The 15760-nt window shown below is 40.4% G+C and overlaps 1 protein-coding gene across 3 annotated transcripts; it reads left to right on the forward strand.

Moving 5' to 3' along the window:
* The first annotated feature begins 804 nt into the window (after positions 1-804).
* On the forward strand, positions 805-15683 carry LOC129760263 (dentin sialophosphoprotein). Of its 3 annotated transcripts, XM_055757875.1 has the most exons (6): positions 893-1008; positions 1148-1343; positions 5285-5551; positions 5617-5674; positions 5867-6481; positions 14278-15683. In XM_055757875.1, exons 2-6 carry the CDS (start codon positions 1320-1322, stop codon positions 14478-14480), a joined length of 1167 nt encoding a protein of 388 aa, XP_055613850.1. In that variant the 5' UTR covers positions 893-1008; positions 1148-1319; the 3' UTR covers positions 14481-15683. The 3 variants fall into 3 exon arrangements, with proteins under 3 accessions (XP_055613848.1, XP_055613849.1, XP_055613850.1); XM_055757873.1 differs by lacking the exon at positions 1148-1343 and having other exon boundaries at positions 805-1008; XM_055757874.1 differs by having other exon boundaries at positions 870-1343.
* The last annotated feature ends 77 nt before the right edge of the window (positions 15684-15760 follow it).

Consider the following 15760-nt stretch of genomic DNA (forward strand, 5'->3'; position numbering starts at 1 on the left):
TTGATAAGATTAGGGAATAAAGAATTGAAAACAAATGGACCTAAAAACAACTCATCCATAGTTTTTAATTTATTGAATAGATATAAAAGACACTATTTATAAATATTTTCAAAATCAAATAATTGTAAAATCCATATTTTAAAATATATTTTAATTGAAAAATGTCAAGGAAATTAGAGAAAACTTATACATTTTAAGGCTTTTTCGTAATTTTGGGACTTCGGATGAAGTTTTTCCCAATTTATTCTACGTTTCGATAGTGGTTATCTTTAACTTCAATTTACTGAAGAAATGGAAGAAAAACTCCGAAGGTTTTACGATCTATGAACCGTATAAAAAATATTTTAATTTCGAAACATCACATATTTTCGTGTTTTTTCGTAAAACTTCCGAAGAATCCAAAAGCAACTTTTGATAAGACAGGAAAAAAATCCTCTGAAGGGCTTATCAGTTTCCATGTTGTTTAAAAAAAAAATCAACAGTGATACTACTACTAGTATTTATAAATTTATGCACTGCTTTTGCTTAAACTGAGGAACTGAATTAATAATATTCGTGATATTTGTCCACTGATTCGCCCCTCGACTTCACGATTCACACCATACAACAGCAACTTCAATCGGATAGTGATAGCAGCAGGAGTAGGCATAGCAACCCGGCACCGTTGATTTTCCCGCGTTTTGTTTTGAATGGGGAAAACTTTCTGCACCGGATGTGTGTTGGTGAGCTTTTCCAGTCTCTGTTACAAAGACGAACGCGACGAGATATGTTTTCCACCGATTTGCCTTCCTCCTTTCACGAATTTTCACTGAGCAAACAGAAACGTACCTTCGCCTACTACGCACGCAAATTCTGTCGCTAAATTTTTGCTTCAAAAGTGTACCTACTAATCAAATTGATTTTCACCTTATGTGCAAGTGTAAAACGGTGCTGAAAAATACAATCGTCGCTTTGCTAGCAAAGTTACTAAGCCTAAAGATTGAAGAGCTAACGTATACGGAAACTAAAGTAAATCGGTAGTTCTGCATTTTTGATTACAACTAGGAAAAAATCCTGGAAAATTTCTTCAGTTTTCTTTCCACACAAGGAGTTGCTGCTGCTGTTGCTGCCGTTTGCTGCTACTAAATATTGCTGAGCTTTTTTCCAGAATGCTTTTCCCATGGCTTTCCACTTTTGCACCTGCAGCCTACTAATTGTTGCCTGATACAATCCGAATAGAGGAAAAAAAACCTAAAAAAGGACATTTACTGAATCCTTTGATCCACAACACACGAGTGTCGAATTAGCTGGGCAATCGAAGTAAATTTACACACAGTACAATGTCGAGGCTGTTCGCCAATACGGTAATTGTTCAACCACTTTTTTTTATCTCGGTTTACATCTTCGATCAGTCAGTGGAGTGTTTTTACAGTTTTTGGACCCGTTAGAAATTTTCTTAACTTACTAATCAACCCTCCCCCTGGTAACTGTAATGTTGTTATTATATTTTTATTTCCCAATTTTTTTACTGACTTCCAGTAGGTTCCAAACAGAGCGTCAGTCGCCACTTCAAGTGCTGCAACCAATTTTGTTTTCCTTCGCTTGGTGTTTGCATGCAATCATTCCAGTGGTCATAAATCATAATAAAACTCTCAGTTGTACTATAGAAGTCCAGTGTGGGGTTTCTTGAAGAAAAACGCCAATCTTTTGCATGAAAATACCCAAACACTACACCCATTGAGGATAACCGTGCTAGGATTATCGATTTTTTCCTAGTTGCCTGTTGTTTAGTGTGCTGCTGGTTTTAGTTGTTTTGTAAATACAAGTAGGTAGTAACATCCCGATCAGAAGGTTGTAACAAAACCATTCTTTCGGATGCATGAATTTCTTTTGCTTTTTGCTGTTGAATTTTTCCCCAAATCCTGATTTAATTTAGAAAAAATAAACATTTTGTTTTCTATTTCTTTGACATTATTTTGTACAAGCAAGTTATTGTAGATGTTTTGTAGGATTTTATAATGAGAAAATTAAAATTTCAGTAGAACATCACCCGCTCACAAGGACTAAAATGTTCAACTTAATAGGATTAAGTGTACTAAAAAACATTCTCGGTAGTTCCAGTGATTAGGTAATTTGTCTGAAAACACGAAAGCTACGATGAAAAATTGTGTTCATAATAATCACACGGATGTGGTTTTCAATTTGAAAAAAAAAAACTGTTTTGAAAATCTATTTGTTCAAGCAAGAAGAATCGCCATGGTTACTGCTAATTCCTCGTGGTAGCTGATTCGTATTGGGGTAAAAACTTTTGTTAAAGTGATCAAAATGGTTTACGTTGATACTTATAGCCTTTTACAGCCGTGACGCCTTTGATATTAATGACGATCTTTTGAAGCGATCCTTGCGTACCAATTCAAGATTTTTTTTTAAATGACATCCCCCCGAGCCGTCGCCAAGTAAAGTTTTTGACCTGTGATTTACCCGAAATCAACCTTGATATAGGCTTCATCGTCCATCAGAAGACACCCGTCGAACTTGGTCAGCACCTGGTCGTATAGCTTTCGAGCACGGATTTGGCCACATTAAATATTATGTTTTATGGTCCGACTTGGCTGTTTGCTAGCTCGATAAGACTTGATACCCTTCCGGAGTCGAGTTTTTTTCACGGTACCATAGTACCGTTGCAGCGAATTTCTGGTCAGGTGTCCTAAACTCCAGCTGAAGCTGGAAGCTCCACAAGAGGTCTCAAAGACGAATCTTTTTTTTGCACATGTTTACGCAGTAGAACCTGTAATATTAACAAATCAAAAACAGCTTCACCCATCACAAGACCCATAGAAGAAATACTTTCGAACGGAAAACGGGAATACAACGTGTACAAACTAATTCGCAAAATTGGAATGTTCTCATTCGTTCAAAAACAAGAATACGAAATTGTTTAACTTTCGAACGAATGGGTGAGTGCGTGAACGATCGAAAACGAAAATAAGGGTGATAGGCTATTATTCTGTGCCACACATGAGCTAATGATAGCCGAATTACCCTATTCACTTGATTCCAGAAGTCGCTTTAGGTGAGGAAGTTCACTCCGGATGAACTTTGGAAATGAACCTTTGTCACTTCCCTTACACCGACTATCGGAATAAGGTAATTCGAGTCTCTTAACGGTAAGATGACTCGACTATTGTCATCTCATGCCGGAGACAGACAAGGGCCATAATCAGATCGGGAGTATCCTGGACTCGCATTCCGTCTAAGGTGATCTCTTGGAGTATAACTGGACCAGGGAACCTAACAACAAAAAATTAGATTGAGGGACCTACATCAATTAAAGTATTAAAGTATCTCTAATTGGAGGAAATAAAGTAACACGTTCGGCATCAAGTGACTAGGAAGCTCCTCACTAGCTGTATCACGCATGACCCAGGCACCCCGAACAGAGATAGAGTACCCAAATCTACCTACCTACCTAAGGGTCCGACGCCGATTGACCGAAGCAAAGGGCTGAGACAAAAGATCTCCACTGCTGGCGATCCGGAGCCAGCGTCTTTACTTGTTGCCAGCCATGTGCGGATTTCAGCGACTAGACTACGCCGCCACGAGCTTCTGGGCCTGCCTCCTCGTCGATGCTCATCTGGACTCCAGTCAAGCGCCTCTCCGCAAATCTCGGTTTCATCTCTTCGCAGCTTGTGCCCAATCCATATCCACTTACGTCCCCGAATCTGGATTTCAGGCGCGTTTTGATGACACCGGCGATGAAGTTCCACGTTTGAGATCCAATTGCCAGGCCATCAAGCGCGGATGATGTTCCGCAGGTGGCAATTTACAAAAACCTGTGGAAATCATAGTTGAGATTTTGTTTAGTGTAAACGTGTGATCCTTTTGCCCGTTCGCGGATATCTAAAGCATGACATAATTTCCTTGGCTGTCGGAAATTGTGGAGAGAAGATTACATGTTTCCTGTCCACAAAAAGGGGGATAATAGAGATGTGAGCAACTAACGCGGAACTGTTTGAACTGGTTGTTTTGGATCCAATTTTCTCATATCGCAAGCATCACTTCTCCAACGATCAGCACGGGTTCATGCCTAAACAATCCACGACCGTAAACCTACTGAGTTTTACATCGTTCGTGCAGGACAGCTTTGTCAAGAAAACTCAAACTGACGCCATTTATACAGATCTCTCTGCGGCGTTCGATAAGGTGAATCACGATATTGCAATCGCAAAGCTCGAACGTTTCGGATTCTGTGGTTCCCTATTGGATTGGTTCTGGAGCTAATTAATGGGACAAAAGTTATCGGTTCGTACTGGGTGAATCCTATTCTAGGCATTTCGTTCCCTCTTCAGGAGTGTCCCAAGGAAGTCATTTGGGACCGATCATTTTCGTCATCTATTTTAATGATGTACTCTCGCATCTTGGCGGCACAAAGTTCACAAATGCCGATGACCTCAGACTTTTTATCGTTTTTCCGTGAGCGACCCTCTTCATGTAGAGTACATCCTCGGAGACGAAACCATCATCCGGGTGGACCACATCAACGATCTTAGCGTTATTCTCGACCGAAGGCTGGAGTTCAAGACTCATACGAACTATGTGTCAACTGTCAACAAAGCTTCTCGAAGCCTTGGATTCTTGTTTCGTATGGCCAAAGACTTCAAAAACGTATATTGCCTGAACAGTTTTTTGTTCATAGTTCGTTCTATTCTCGAGTACGCTTTAGCTGTTTGATGCCCTTTCTATCAGAACGGATGAAAGAATCGAGGCTATCCGGCGGCGCTTTTTGCGGTACGCTCTACGACACCTGAACTGGCAAGATCCATTTCGTATACCAAGCTATGAAAACCGCTGCCGTCTCATAGGCCTAGATACGCTTCAAGTTCGCCGAAGTGCTACTCGTGCTCTAGTTGTCGTGGACCTTCTCACATCAAGAATCGACTGCCCCGAACTGTTGCGATGCCATATCTCTCAGCGTACGACCCCGAGGATTACGAAACCAGAACCTGCAGCTATACGTTTTACATTCGCCTGAACAATTACGGGGCTGACAGCTTTCATCGGCATTCTAAAAATTTCTAATCGCTTTTCCGAACTTTTCGACTTCGACGTCTCAAGGAACGCATTCCGAAGAAAAAATTTAAGTGTATCAAGTAATGAGCAGTTTTATGTTGATATTAATTTTAATTTGTTAGTTATAGTGTGAGCATTAGGAACAACATGTGATCCGTTGATTTTTTAAACAATAAACAATTCCGAAGCCCAGCCACAATCATATCAACTTTTCCATTTCCACTTGAATCCACAGGCCTATCTGGACGACGCCAACGGCAACACGGTGCTGGCGAAACCGGTGGAAGTGTCAGTGCTAGCTGGAGTAGCAGTGGAAGAGCCCTCAAAATCGTCGTCGTCATCGGTAGCAGCGGGATCCAACATCGATCAGCAACACCAAATTCTGGCCTCCGGTGAAACCCTCATCATTCACTCACCATCGAACGATGACCTCAGTCAGAGCCTATCGGAGTACACGGATGCCGACGAAAGCCTTTCGGCACCCACAGAACTACTGGCCGAGGTTGAATTTATATTATCCCATAATTTCGAGTGAAATTTCTTAATTTGTGCTACTTTACTCCACAGTTTTTGTCTGCGGTGATGTTACGAGATTACGTGAACGCCCTCAAATACTGCAAGCTAAGTATGCATCCTTCAAATGCGTTGTTTTTTAACTCATCATTTCAAGGGATTATATTTTTCATATAACGTTCATTTGAGGATTTAAACCCGTATTTACTAAGAACTTTTCCATTTTTTCCACTATAATCTATGCCGTCACATAATAATTCCCCAAAACATTGAATCTAATTTTCCAAATTCTCCTGCCTGGCAGTACTGCAGTACGAACCGCACAATGCCACCGCCCGAGATTTTTACCCACACATCCTGTCGAAAATCGCTCTCGGGGAGGCGGCCTCCAGCAATTCCGTCCATCACCAGCACCAGCAGCTTCATTCCCCGACCGGGGACCAGCACTCGGGCGAAAGTGACGAGAATTACAACTTTGCCTACCACAATGCATCCTCGTCGACGGACGATTCGGACGACATCGAAGTGGTGATGGTCTGCAGCAGCGACAGTGACCATTCCGATTCGAATTGCAGCTCGTTTTTGGACTATTCCAATGAGGAGGACGAGGAAGACGATGGGGACGATGGAGCGGCAGTTGAAGGGAACGGTCAGGATGCAGCAAGTGAGGACAGTAGAAGTAGTAGTAGGAGCAGCAGCAGCAATAGTGATGATAATGGTGAAGTGAATTTTGGTGATGCGGAAGACCAAATCAACTGCAACAGTACGGAAGAATCGGACCAGATGCCCCCCTCCCAGTCGGCAACGGATAACAATACTTCCCATTCATATAGCAGTCTGTTGCTCGAGGAGGAAGAAAAGGACCTCACTCTGTCCGATATATCCAACCTGAACATCGAGGACGATGAAAATGCAGATGGTGAGTGTGGGGCATTCATTTAGTTTATGATTATGAGATTAGTGTTCGAATATGAGGTAGACGTCGTCGGTTGGATACACATTTAGGGTTTTCAGGATAGGTACGTCGACTAGACCAGTGCTAGTTTTCAAGCTCGTTTTTTTTTTTTGTAATAAGCACGGTTTTCCATGGTTTTCGTGGGTTGACACAATGTCTAAGAGAAAATTCTCGTTTTTCATTGAGAATATTGACATTTGCGAAGCTAGGAGTGGGATTAGCTCCGAGGATTGAGGAGTGAGACCTTAGATATGAGAATCAAAACTTGAAAAATGAAACCTCTATCTAGCTATGGCCGTTGAAAAAGGGGGGAGGGCAGGGGGTTAATAAACTTTTTTTTTCTTTGTCAATGTTGCGATATCTTTGTGTGGGCGTAGTAAAACACTATTTTACAGTTGTTGTTTCTATCACAACTCCACGTCAGCTCATACTATTTTACAGTTTAAAATTATTGGTGTATATTAAAACTCTAAGGACTACAATAAACGTGTTACTACTTGAGATCGCAATATAAAAGTGTAAAGATGGAATTACACTTATGTTGAGCTTCCGCCCATCATCGTTGGAGCCGTGACGTCTATCAGGCTGACGGCTGTCAGCGGATGAGTTGGTTGATGACGATGATGACGGGGGGTCCCAACAGTCAATATCACAAAAAACATAAAACATGAAAAATGGAACCGCAAACTATGCGTTGAAACGAATCTCAACACTCCTCCTCAACACAAGCATTCCGCAGCCTTCACTGCCACTGCATCGGGTGGCTCGTCCTCTTCAACGCACGCACCGGATCACGCCTTCACCCCTGTTTCAGCTCGATGACCTTCCATGACACTAGTTCGACGACCTCTAAAGAGATCTGGCACGACGACCTTCCAATGGCTCTGGCCCGACGACCTTTCATGGCTCTTGTCTCGCGCTCTTCCTGCGACTCGAAGCTTTTCTACCGCCTCGACACCTCTCCTAAGGCCTGACGCTACTATTGATCCAGCTTCCAATGGATCCTACCCAACGACCTTCCAGGGCATCTGTCCGAAAACCTCCCGTGTTTCCTGGCTTGTATTCTCGGTCCGACGACCTTCCTGTTGGCTCCTGGTCCGACAACCTTCCACGGTTCCCGGCTCGCCGACCTTTCTTGGCCCTGGTTCGTTTTCCTTCCTTCGGTACTGGTTCTTCTATTTACCTGATGATTCAACTTCTCCTTTCCACTATTGCTGGTTCCATAACCTGTTGTGCAGCACTTGGGCGGTGGAAAGGAGAGATCTGTACTACTTGCTGGTAGAACTTGGAATACTTTATTTCTAATAATCCGCTACTTTAAATACTAAACCATTTCCATGGTTACAATTATTAATAGTTTATTAATTATAAACAAAGATTATGCGTGTGTTGCTATTCATCTTATCGATTGCTTCGATGAGACGAATCTCAACAAGCAGAACCATTCTACAGTAAAAGAAATCCACAAAATTTGCCAACCTAAAAGAACATCCCATGTAATCCTCTTGTAGGAAAAACTCTCAGGCTTACAATGCGGCACCGGAGATGACCTAAAATTAGCACTGATAGGGTCTAGAATAAGATTGCCAAATTACCCGGGCATTTTATATAAAACTAGCTGACCCGGTAAACTTCGTTTTACCTTCTTAAGTATAAATCGTAATAAATGTTTAATTTCATCTACACGTCCTTAACTGCATTCTTATGGAAATAGTAACAAATAAAGTTGAATTTGTATTGGGACCACCTCCCATAAAAAGTGAGATCCATGAAACTATTATACAAACCATCTCTGACCCAAAAAACCCTCGGATACCAAATTTCACTTCATTCCGACCGACCATTCATACGTGATGTTGTTACAAAGAAAATGCCTCCATTTTTATATATAAGATTGGAAGAGATAACTTTGTATGGGGACCCCCCTTTCATAAAAAGTGAGATTCTTGAAACTATTATACAAACCATCTCTGACCCAAAAAACACTCGGATACCATTCAAATGTGATGTTGTTACAAAGAAAATGCCTCCATTTTTATATATAAGATGGGAAGAGATAACTTTGTATGGGGACCCCCCTTCCATAAAAAGTAAGATTCTTGAAATTATTATACAAACCATCTCTGACCCAAAAAACCCTCGGGTACCAAATTTCACTTCATTCCGACCGACCATTCATACGTGATGTTGTTACAAAGAAAATGCCTCCATTTTTATATATAAGATTTAGGAAAAGACCGGTCCGGTCCAATTGCCCGGATTTCATTGAAAATGTCCGGATTTTGCCCAGGTTTATTTTCAATCTCACTCTTAAACCAAACTTTAAAAAAACAAATTGAGTTTTTAAAATTTTATTTATGCGTCCAAAACGAATTTTTTGAGCAAGTTTCATTGAAATAATTTTTACTAAGTTTTATTAGTGATACTTTACCATCTTTGTGGCATTCGTGTCATCATTAAAATAATCATAAAGGGTGTCCACGATGAAATTTCCACACACAAAATTGATTCGCAAAATTCGAGTTTTCATCCGATTGCCACCAAATTTTCAGAGATTAAAAAACAACTATTTAACTTCATTTTACCATTTGACTCGTATTTTAGTTACAGTTCATACGCAAATGCCCGCACCTTGGCCTTAACCCTGGCCATAAGATTCTGCACAACCTGAGAATCAACTGTTTTTTGCATGTAAAACCATACTTTCTTCAGTTCCGAGTATAATTTTAATGGCATGATGTTCGGCGGGATGAAAAACTAGAGAGAATTTTATTTTATAGAAATTTGAAAGAAAGGTGGATAGACAGGCAATAGTGCGCCAATAGAAGAAAGCTTGATAGGTGTTGAAATTTTAGGCTAGAGGGCATGTTGATGAAACTCTCCCATGAATTGTCCCGCTTTTGCTCTACACTAGCTAACTATACATGAGAAACTCAGATAAAGAATTCCCATGTATAGCGAGCCCATTGGTTTGAGGGCGTGGTTTTACACACACTTCAAACGAGCAAAAACGTAACAACCCATGGACCTACTGAGCTTTCCTTATGCGAGAACAGTTCTAGCGAAGTTGCCATTTTTCAGATTCTCGCTGCGAATAGATGCTTACTTGTCGATTTTTTCGCTTTTCACATTTTATCTATTCCGCATTCGTACTTTTGACCAAGTGTCAATTTTTGAACCGTGTTTTCTTGTTGTTTTTTTTTTCTTTTTGCCAATGATTGTTTGTTATATGATTTTAATCGCCGTAATTTTTATGATTATAATTTTAATGGCATGTTCGGCGGGAAAAATGGCAAAGTCGCACACAGGAGTATTTTACCCAAAATCCTGGCCAAAACCTAAAGAGAAGCTAAACAAAATAGTGCAATATTTTCGAAAAAAAACTTGTAATAGTTTTACACAAATTAGTGTTCATTTAGTTTCAATTAGTTTATTTTCCGGGCTCCGCCGGAAAAAATTTCACATATCACACGAATGCTTCTAACTTCCTTAAACATGACCAAAAGAAAAATCGTGCGCATACTTGCGAACTCGAGCTATTTTCAATTTTGAAATTTAAAAATTTAAGCGTATTTTGTCCCTAATTTTGTTTCAGATAGCGAGCATGTCATGCGTTTAAATTGTGTTATACAAACGTTTTTTATTGGGTTTGATTTGTTTGTTTAAAAAATTGTACTTTTCATCATGTCTGATAGGTTCATCGGCTGGTTTGCATCGAATTTGCTTAAAATCAATCTTTTTATAAGGGTGCAGCGAATGACCCGAAAAGCCCATAATTATGAAATTTGAAATTTTGGTTAAAAATGAGTTGTGTTTACTCGAAAACAACGAAAAAAAGATTTTTAATAATTTTACAGTGAAAAACGGGTTTTGGCCAACTTTTTGCATAGAGTACTCCTATGTGCGTCGCTAGAACTGTTCTCGCATAAGGAAAGCTCAGTAGGCCCATGGGTTGTTACGTTTTTGCTCGTTTGAAGTGTGTGTAAAACAACGCTCTCAAACCACTGGGCTCGCTATACATGGGAATTCTTTTTCTGAGTTTCTCATGTACCTACACTGAAAATCGAAAATACCCAAACTTGAGAACTGCCACCCGCCAAACCTAAGTTCAAGATTGACAACTTAAGTTTGTGAAAAAATCACAGCTTGCCAATAAGCCAAACTTGTCCTTCAAGCGAAGAACTTTTTTTTTGGGGGGTTTTTGTTGTGAGCGCATCTGATTCTGTTACCTCCATCCTGGCAGATTTAGGTTTGGGGGGTAAGTTCAAAGCGAAGAACTGTTTTTTTTGGGGGATAACTTTTATTCCCGCCTCATTCGCAGAAAATCTCACTTATACGATGATGTAGCTGCCTCTCTCAACAACTCTCCGGTGGTCGAGCGGTTAGCATCCTGAGATGGTAATCGCAAAGCCATTGCAGGTATGGGTGTGATTCCTGTACCTGGCGATATTTTTTTTTCTATTTTGATTTCCATTTTATTGTGGTATCAGATTTTGGGGGATGAGTTCTCCTTTAAGAGCTTAACTTTGTGCTCTGCCACCAATAGCCAAACCTGTAGGGAGGGAGTTTCATTCGGGTTGGCGGGGAAAGTTCTCAAGTTTGGGTATTTTCGAGGTTCAGTGTATAGTTAGCTAGTGTAGAGCAAAGGCGGGACAATTCATGGGAGCTTTTCATCAACATGCCCTCTAGCCTAACATTTCAACACCTATCAAGCTTTCTCCTATTGGCGCACTAATGCCTGTCTATCCACCTTTCTTTCAAATTTCTATAAATTAAAATTCTCTCTAGTTTTTTATCCCGCCGAACATGCCATTAAAAATTATAATCATAAAAATTACGGCGATTAAAATCATATAACAAACTTTCTTCAGTTCCTCGACTGTCTTCACTACTTTAGGTCGTTCTAGGTGCCTTCTAGGTGCTGTTTCATAATCGCCCAGTGCTTCTCGATGGGGTGGAGTGTTGAGAGGGTTGAAAATTTTCGGCACGAAATTGACCTTATTGTCCGGATACAACTTCAGCACGTCCTTGAAGTAGTGGCATGAGGCCAAATCAGGCCAGAGGATTGTTGGGACGTTGTGGGCCTTCAGGAGATGAAGCAGCTGCTTCTGGAGGCACTCTTTCATGTACACCTGTCCGTTCATCGCGTCCTGGGTCACGAAAGGTGTACTCCTTTTCCCGCACGTGTAGATGGCTTGTCAAACCAGGAATTTCTTCGCAAATTTGGACATCTGAAAAACAGGTTCCCGGGGATCTGTTTGAAATTGGCCTTCACATATGTTTCGTCATCCATGCATAATTCAACTTTCGTCATCATGTGGAGGTACAACTTCCTGGCACGGGTTTTGGCTGACTTTTTCTGCTTCTCGTCGCTATCAGGGGCCTTTTGTACCTTGAACGTTCGAAGCTCAGCCTTAGTTTTGGCCTTCTGGACAAAACTTCAGCTTAGGTGCAGCTTCTTTGCCCCATCCCGAACGGAGGCGTTCGGGTTTCGGTTGAAGGCCCCAACTAAGCGGTTGTAATTTTTGGTGTAAATAGTACGTAATACGTAATACTCCTCGAACCACTTAATCACTCGCGCCCTCGTGGAATTCGCGATTCCCAATGTTTTAGCGATGGAACGATGCGAGAAATCCTTGTCCTCGTGATGAATGCGCAAGATTTTATCACGCACGAGCTGTTCTTTCGACTCCATTTCCGCAAGTTTTGATCACAGGACTTTAAAACTTGCAGGATGTAAACAACGCACTATGAAAAAAATCAACTCAAATTTTCATAAAATTATACCCAACGGTTAAAAAGTTAGAGCAATTTCATAATGTGACAATTTCATCGTGGACACCCTTTAAAAGGATTTTGAAAGCCTAAAATACCATTTTTTCTTGATTTTTTATGAAAAATTCCTAGGTTTCGACCAAATTTGCCTGGATATCGCCCGGATTTTGGTCCACAACTTTGAAATCAAATGCCCGATTTTTGCCTGGATTTTAGATAAAATAGCCCGTACGGCCCCGAATACGTGCAGAAAAACTTCTGGCAACTTTAGTCTAGAACGACGTTTACGGCGCTTGGTGGCCTGGCAACTGGATCTCAAACGTTGAACTTCATCGCCGGTGTCATCAAAAGGCGCTAGAAATCGAGATTCGGGAACGTAAGTGGAGATGGATTGGGCACACGCTGCGAAGAGATGAAAACGAGATTTGCAGAGAGGCGCTTGACTGGAATCCAGAAGGGGGCCGTTCACATACCACGTGGACAACTTAGGGGGGGGGGAGGGGGGTATGGAAATGTCCACGCTTGTCCACGGAGAGGGGGGTAGGGGTTTGGGCCATGTCCACGTGGACATACTAACTTTCAAAATATTTTCTAAAGGTGAATAAATATTAAGATGTTTAATTAAATGTTTAAAATCTTAAAATGGTAAAGCTTTCCAGTTGTTTACAAAATTAGTAGCTACTTGAAAGCTAGTGATAAATATTATTATTCAGAAATTTAAATTTTGTTATATCAGGAAATTCTTATTCGGTTTTTCAAAATCAGCCATTTCCATAAAAAAAGGCAAAAGGTTTTCTAACTGTCAAATTATAGGTATTTAAAAAAAACTTTTTCAAATCTGTCCACGTGGACATCCGGGGAGGGGGGTAGGGGTTTGCCAAATGTCCACGCTTGTCCACGGAGGGGGAGGAGGGGGTCAAAAATCTAATTTTTCTGTCCACATGGTATCTGAACGGCCCCAAGGGCATCGAAGAAGAGGCAGGCCCAAAAGCTCGTGGTGGCAAAGTCTAGCCGCTGAAATCCGCACAGTTCACGAGAACCTTGGCTGGCAGCAAGTGAAGACGCTGGCTCCGGATCGCCAGCAGTGGAGATCTTTTATCTCAGCCCTATGCGTCGGTCAATCGGCGCCGGACCCTTAGATAGATAGATAGACGTTTACGGAAAAAGTACCAGCGAACATCGTCGGAGGGCTTCATAGGGCCCTATTACATAAGACGAATCACGAGTCATTTCACTAGAGTGAGCCATTTTTATATTACAGTAGACGAGTCGAGTCGAATTTCAGTCGAGTAGCTCGACTGAGTCGACTGCTTGAAGGTTCGTGACCCAGCTGTTTCACTCGACTACCGCAATACGATATTTCGCTCGACTCGACAGTGACTGGAGTCGAGTCGAGTTACTCGATTCGTCTTATGTAATAAGGCCCTATGTCACGACCGGGATTCGATCTCATGAACGTTGGCTTAGAAGACAAGGATGATATCCATATTCTCATGTTTTCCCCGAACTATATAATAACTATAACGTCGTCTGGAAAGCCAATAACTTCGATTTAATGTACTCTTCAAGTATCTTCTACCTTATTTTCAAAATAATGAATGTAAGACTGATAGGTCTGAATGCCTTATGCTGTGTTTTATCTTTTTCCCCTGGTTTTGAATTGGTGTAATACCATCTTCACCAGCAGCTTTAAATGGCTGAATGTACTTGTTGCCCAGTTAACCATTGGCGATGTGATTATTGTGCGTGATTTGCGGAGAGCTTCAACCCCCCTTGACATTTCTACTGAGTCTATATTGAAAATGTTGTCACGTATGATAAAATATTGATTGAAAAAATCATGAAATGAAGGGTTAAGCATTGATGGAAAAAGTTTGATGAGAAATAGATGTTACAATTTTTGCAAATAACTTTATAATAAACATGAAATTCAATAAACGCTTCGCATCTTACAGTAATCTTACGTGTTTTCTCAATACTTTCAGACTCCGGAGAAAGCCCCGCACAACCCTACACGAGCCATCCCCAGAGCCAGCACAACTCGATGCCGGACCAACAACAACAACCCAATCATCAGGACGCACAGCCGGTCAAACCACAACCAAACAGTACCCAGCCACTGGCCTCGAAGCTGGTCGCTCTGCTAAGATCTAAAGTCATTCCTTCGAAGACGATGAACAACGATTAGAATTATTTTCGTTGGGTTTGGAGGATTACCGACTTCATCCGACATTTGTGTAGTGTTATCATTCAAAGTTAAGCATCACACACAATACACACATCTCCTGTGTACGTTAGGCCTTACGAACTATTTTTATGTTAATATGATTGTACTTGGATTTTGTCTTAGGGAAAATACTAACTCTTATCGGTAGATGACGCTGAGAATAGAGTTTGTGATCGCTTGGGAAGAAGTAGTTCGTTTTGTTCTGTTTTTAAAATTACTGATATTTACAGCAAGAAGCGATAATCACTGAAAGACCAACTTCTAATGGAGACATAGCGTAACTTATAATACACATATTAGGTGCATATACTATACAGGGGAATACTAAATCGGAGATCGAAAGCAAAAAATTCAAATACGAAATGACTGATATCTTTTTATTTACTCAATTAGCACCAATACAAATGAGGCGAATGTTTGTTTAAGAAAATAAATTTTGCTTTTCTGTTTAAAACAAGCATATTCTGTTTGAATCAGCTGAACATAGACTGGCACAGTTTGCGGAAATCGATTTTGCGATTGAGGGAAAAGGTTTTTTTCATAGGTAGGATAGACTAGTACACGAAATAAAACTCAAAGTAGAAACATCATATTTGATTTCGATCGCACATATCTAGAAGAATGGAACATGTTCCTTAACCAGTATTCTAATACATTTACCACACAGTTACAACACGCATACCCAAAAATGTAAGGATCACGCAAAGACCGATATTGGAAACTTACTGAAAAAGATAAACCTTATTTAGTAAAATCACAAAAGAAAAGAAAACATTTAATACGCTCAAGCTCTTTCTGTTCGAATACAATCTTTTAAAAGCTTGATCGACCATATATAGTGACAAAAAAACTCATCAGAATGTACACGAAAAAAGAAAATTTCATTAAGTTCTGCTATATACCTTTCAAAATTCACATTCGAGACAAGTAAAAAAAAACTCAAATCTATCGAGATTCATACAAACAAAAACTAAGTGCGATTTATTTGATTCTGAAAGTACCTTTGAAGTATTTCAAACATATACAAAAAAAAAGAAAATTGTAAGAACTTATATAAATCAATTTCACTGTAACGAAAATCGATCTCGTGGATTGTTCACAGTAATCTCTGATGTATGTGGATGTATAATGAAAAGTAATAAAGTGAGATGAATTGTCATAACAGTTTCGGTTCGAGTTATTTCAGAGAAGCGGCTAAAAATAGAGAAGATTTTTTTTCTTCCAATAAGACAGTGATATTC

The sequence above is a fragment of the Uranotaenia lowii genome, unplaced genomic scaffold, assembly GCF_029784155.1.
Source record: "Uranotaenia lowii strain MFRU-FL unplaced genomic scaffold, ASM2978415v1 HiC_scaffold_54, whole genome shotgun sequence".
NCBI lineage: Eukaryota > Metazoa > Arthropoda > Insecta > Diptera > Culicidae > Uranotaenia > Uranotaenia lowii.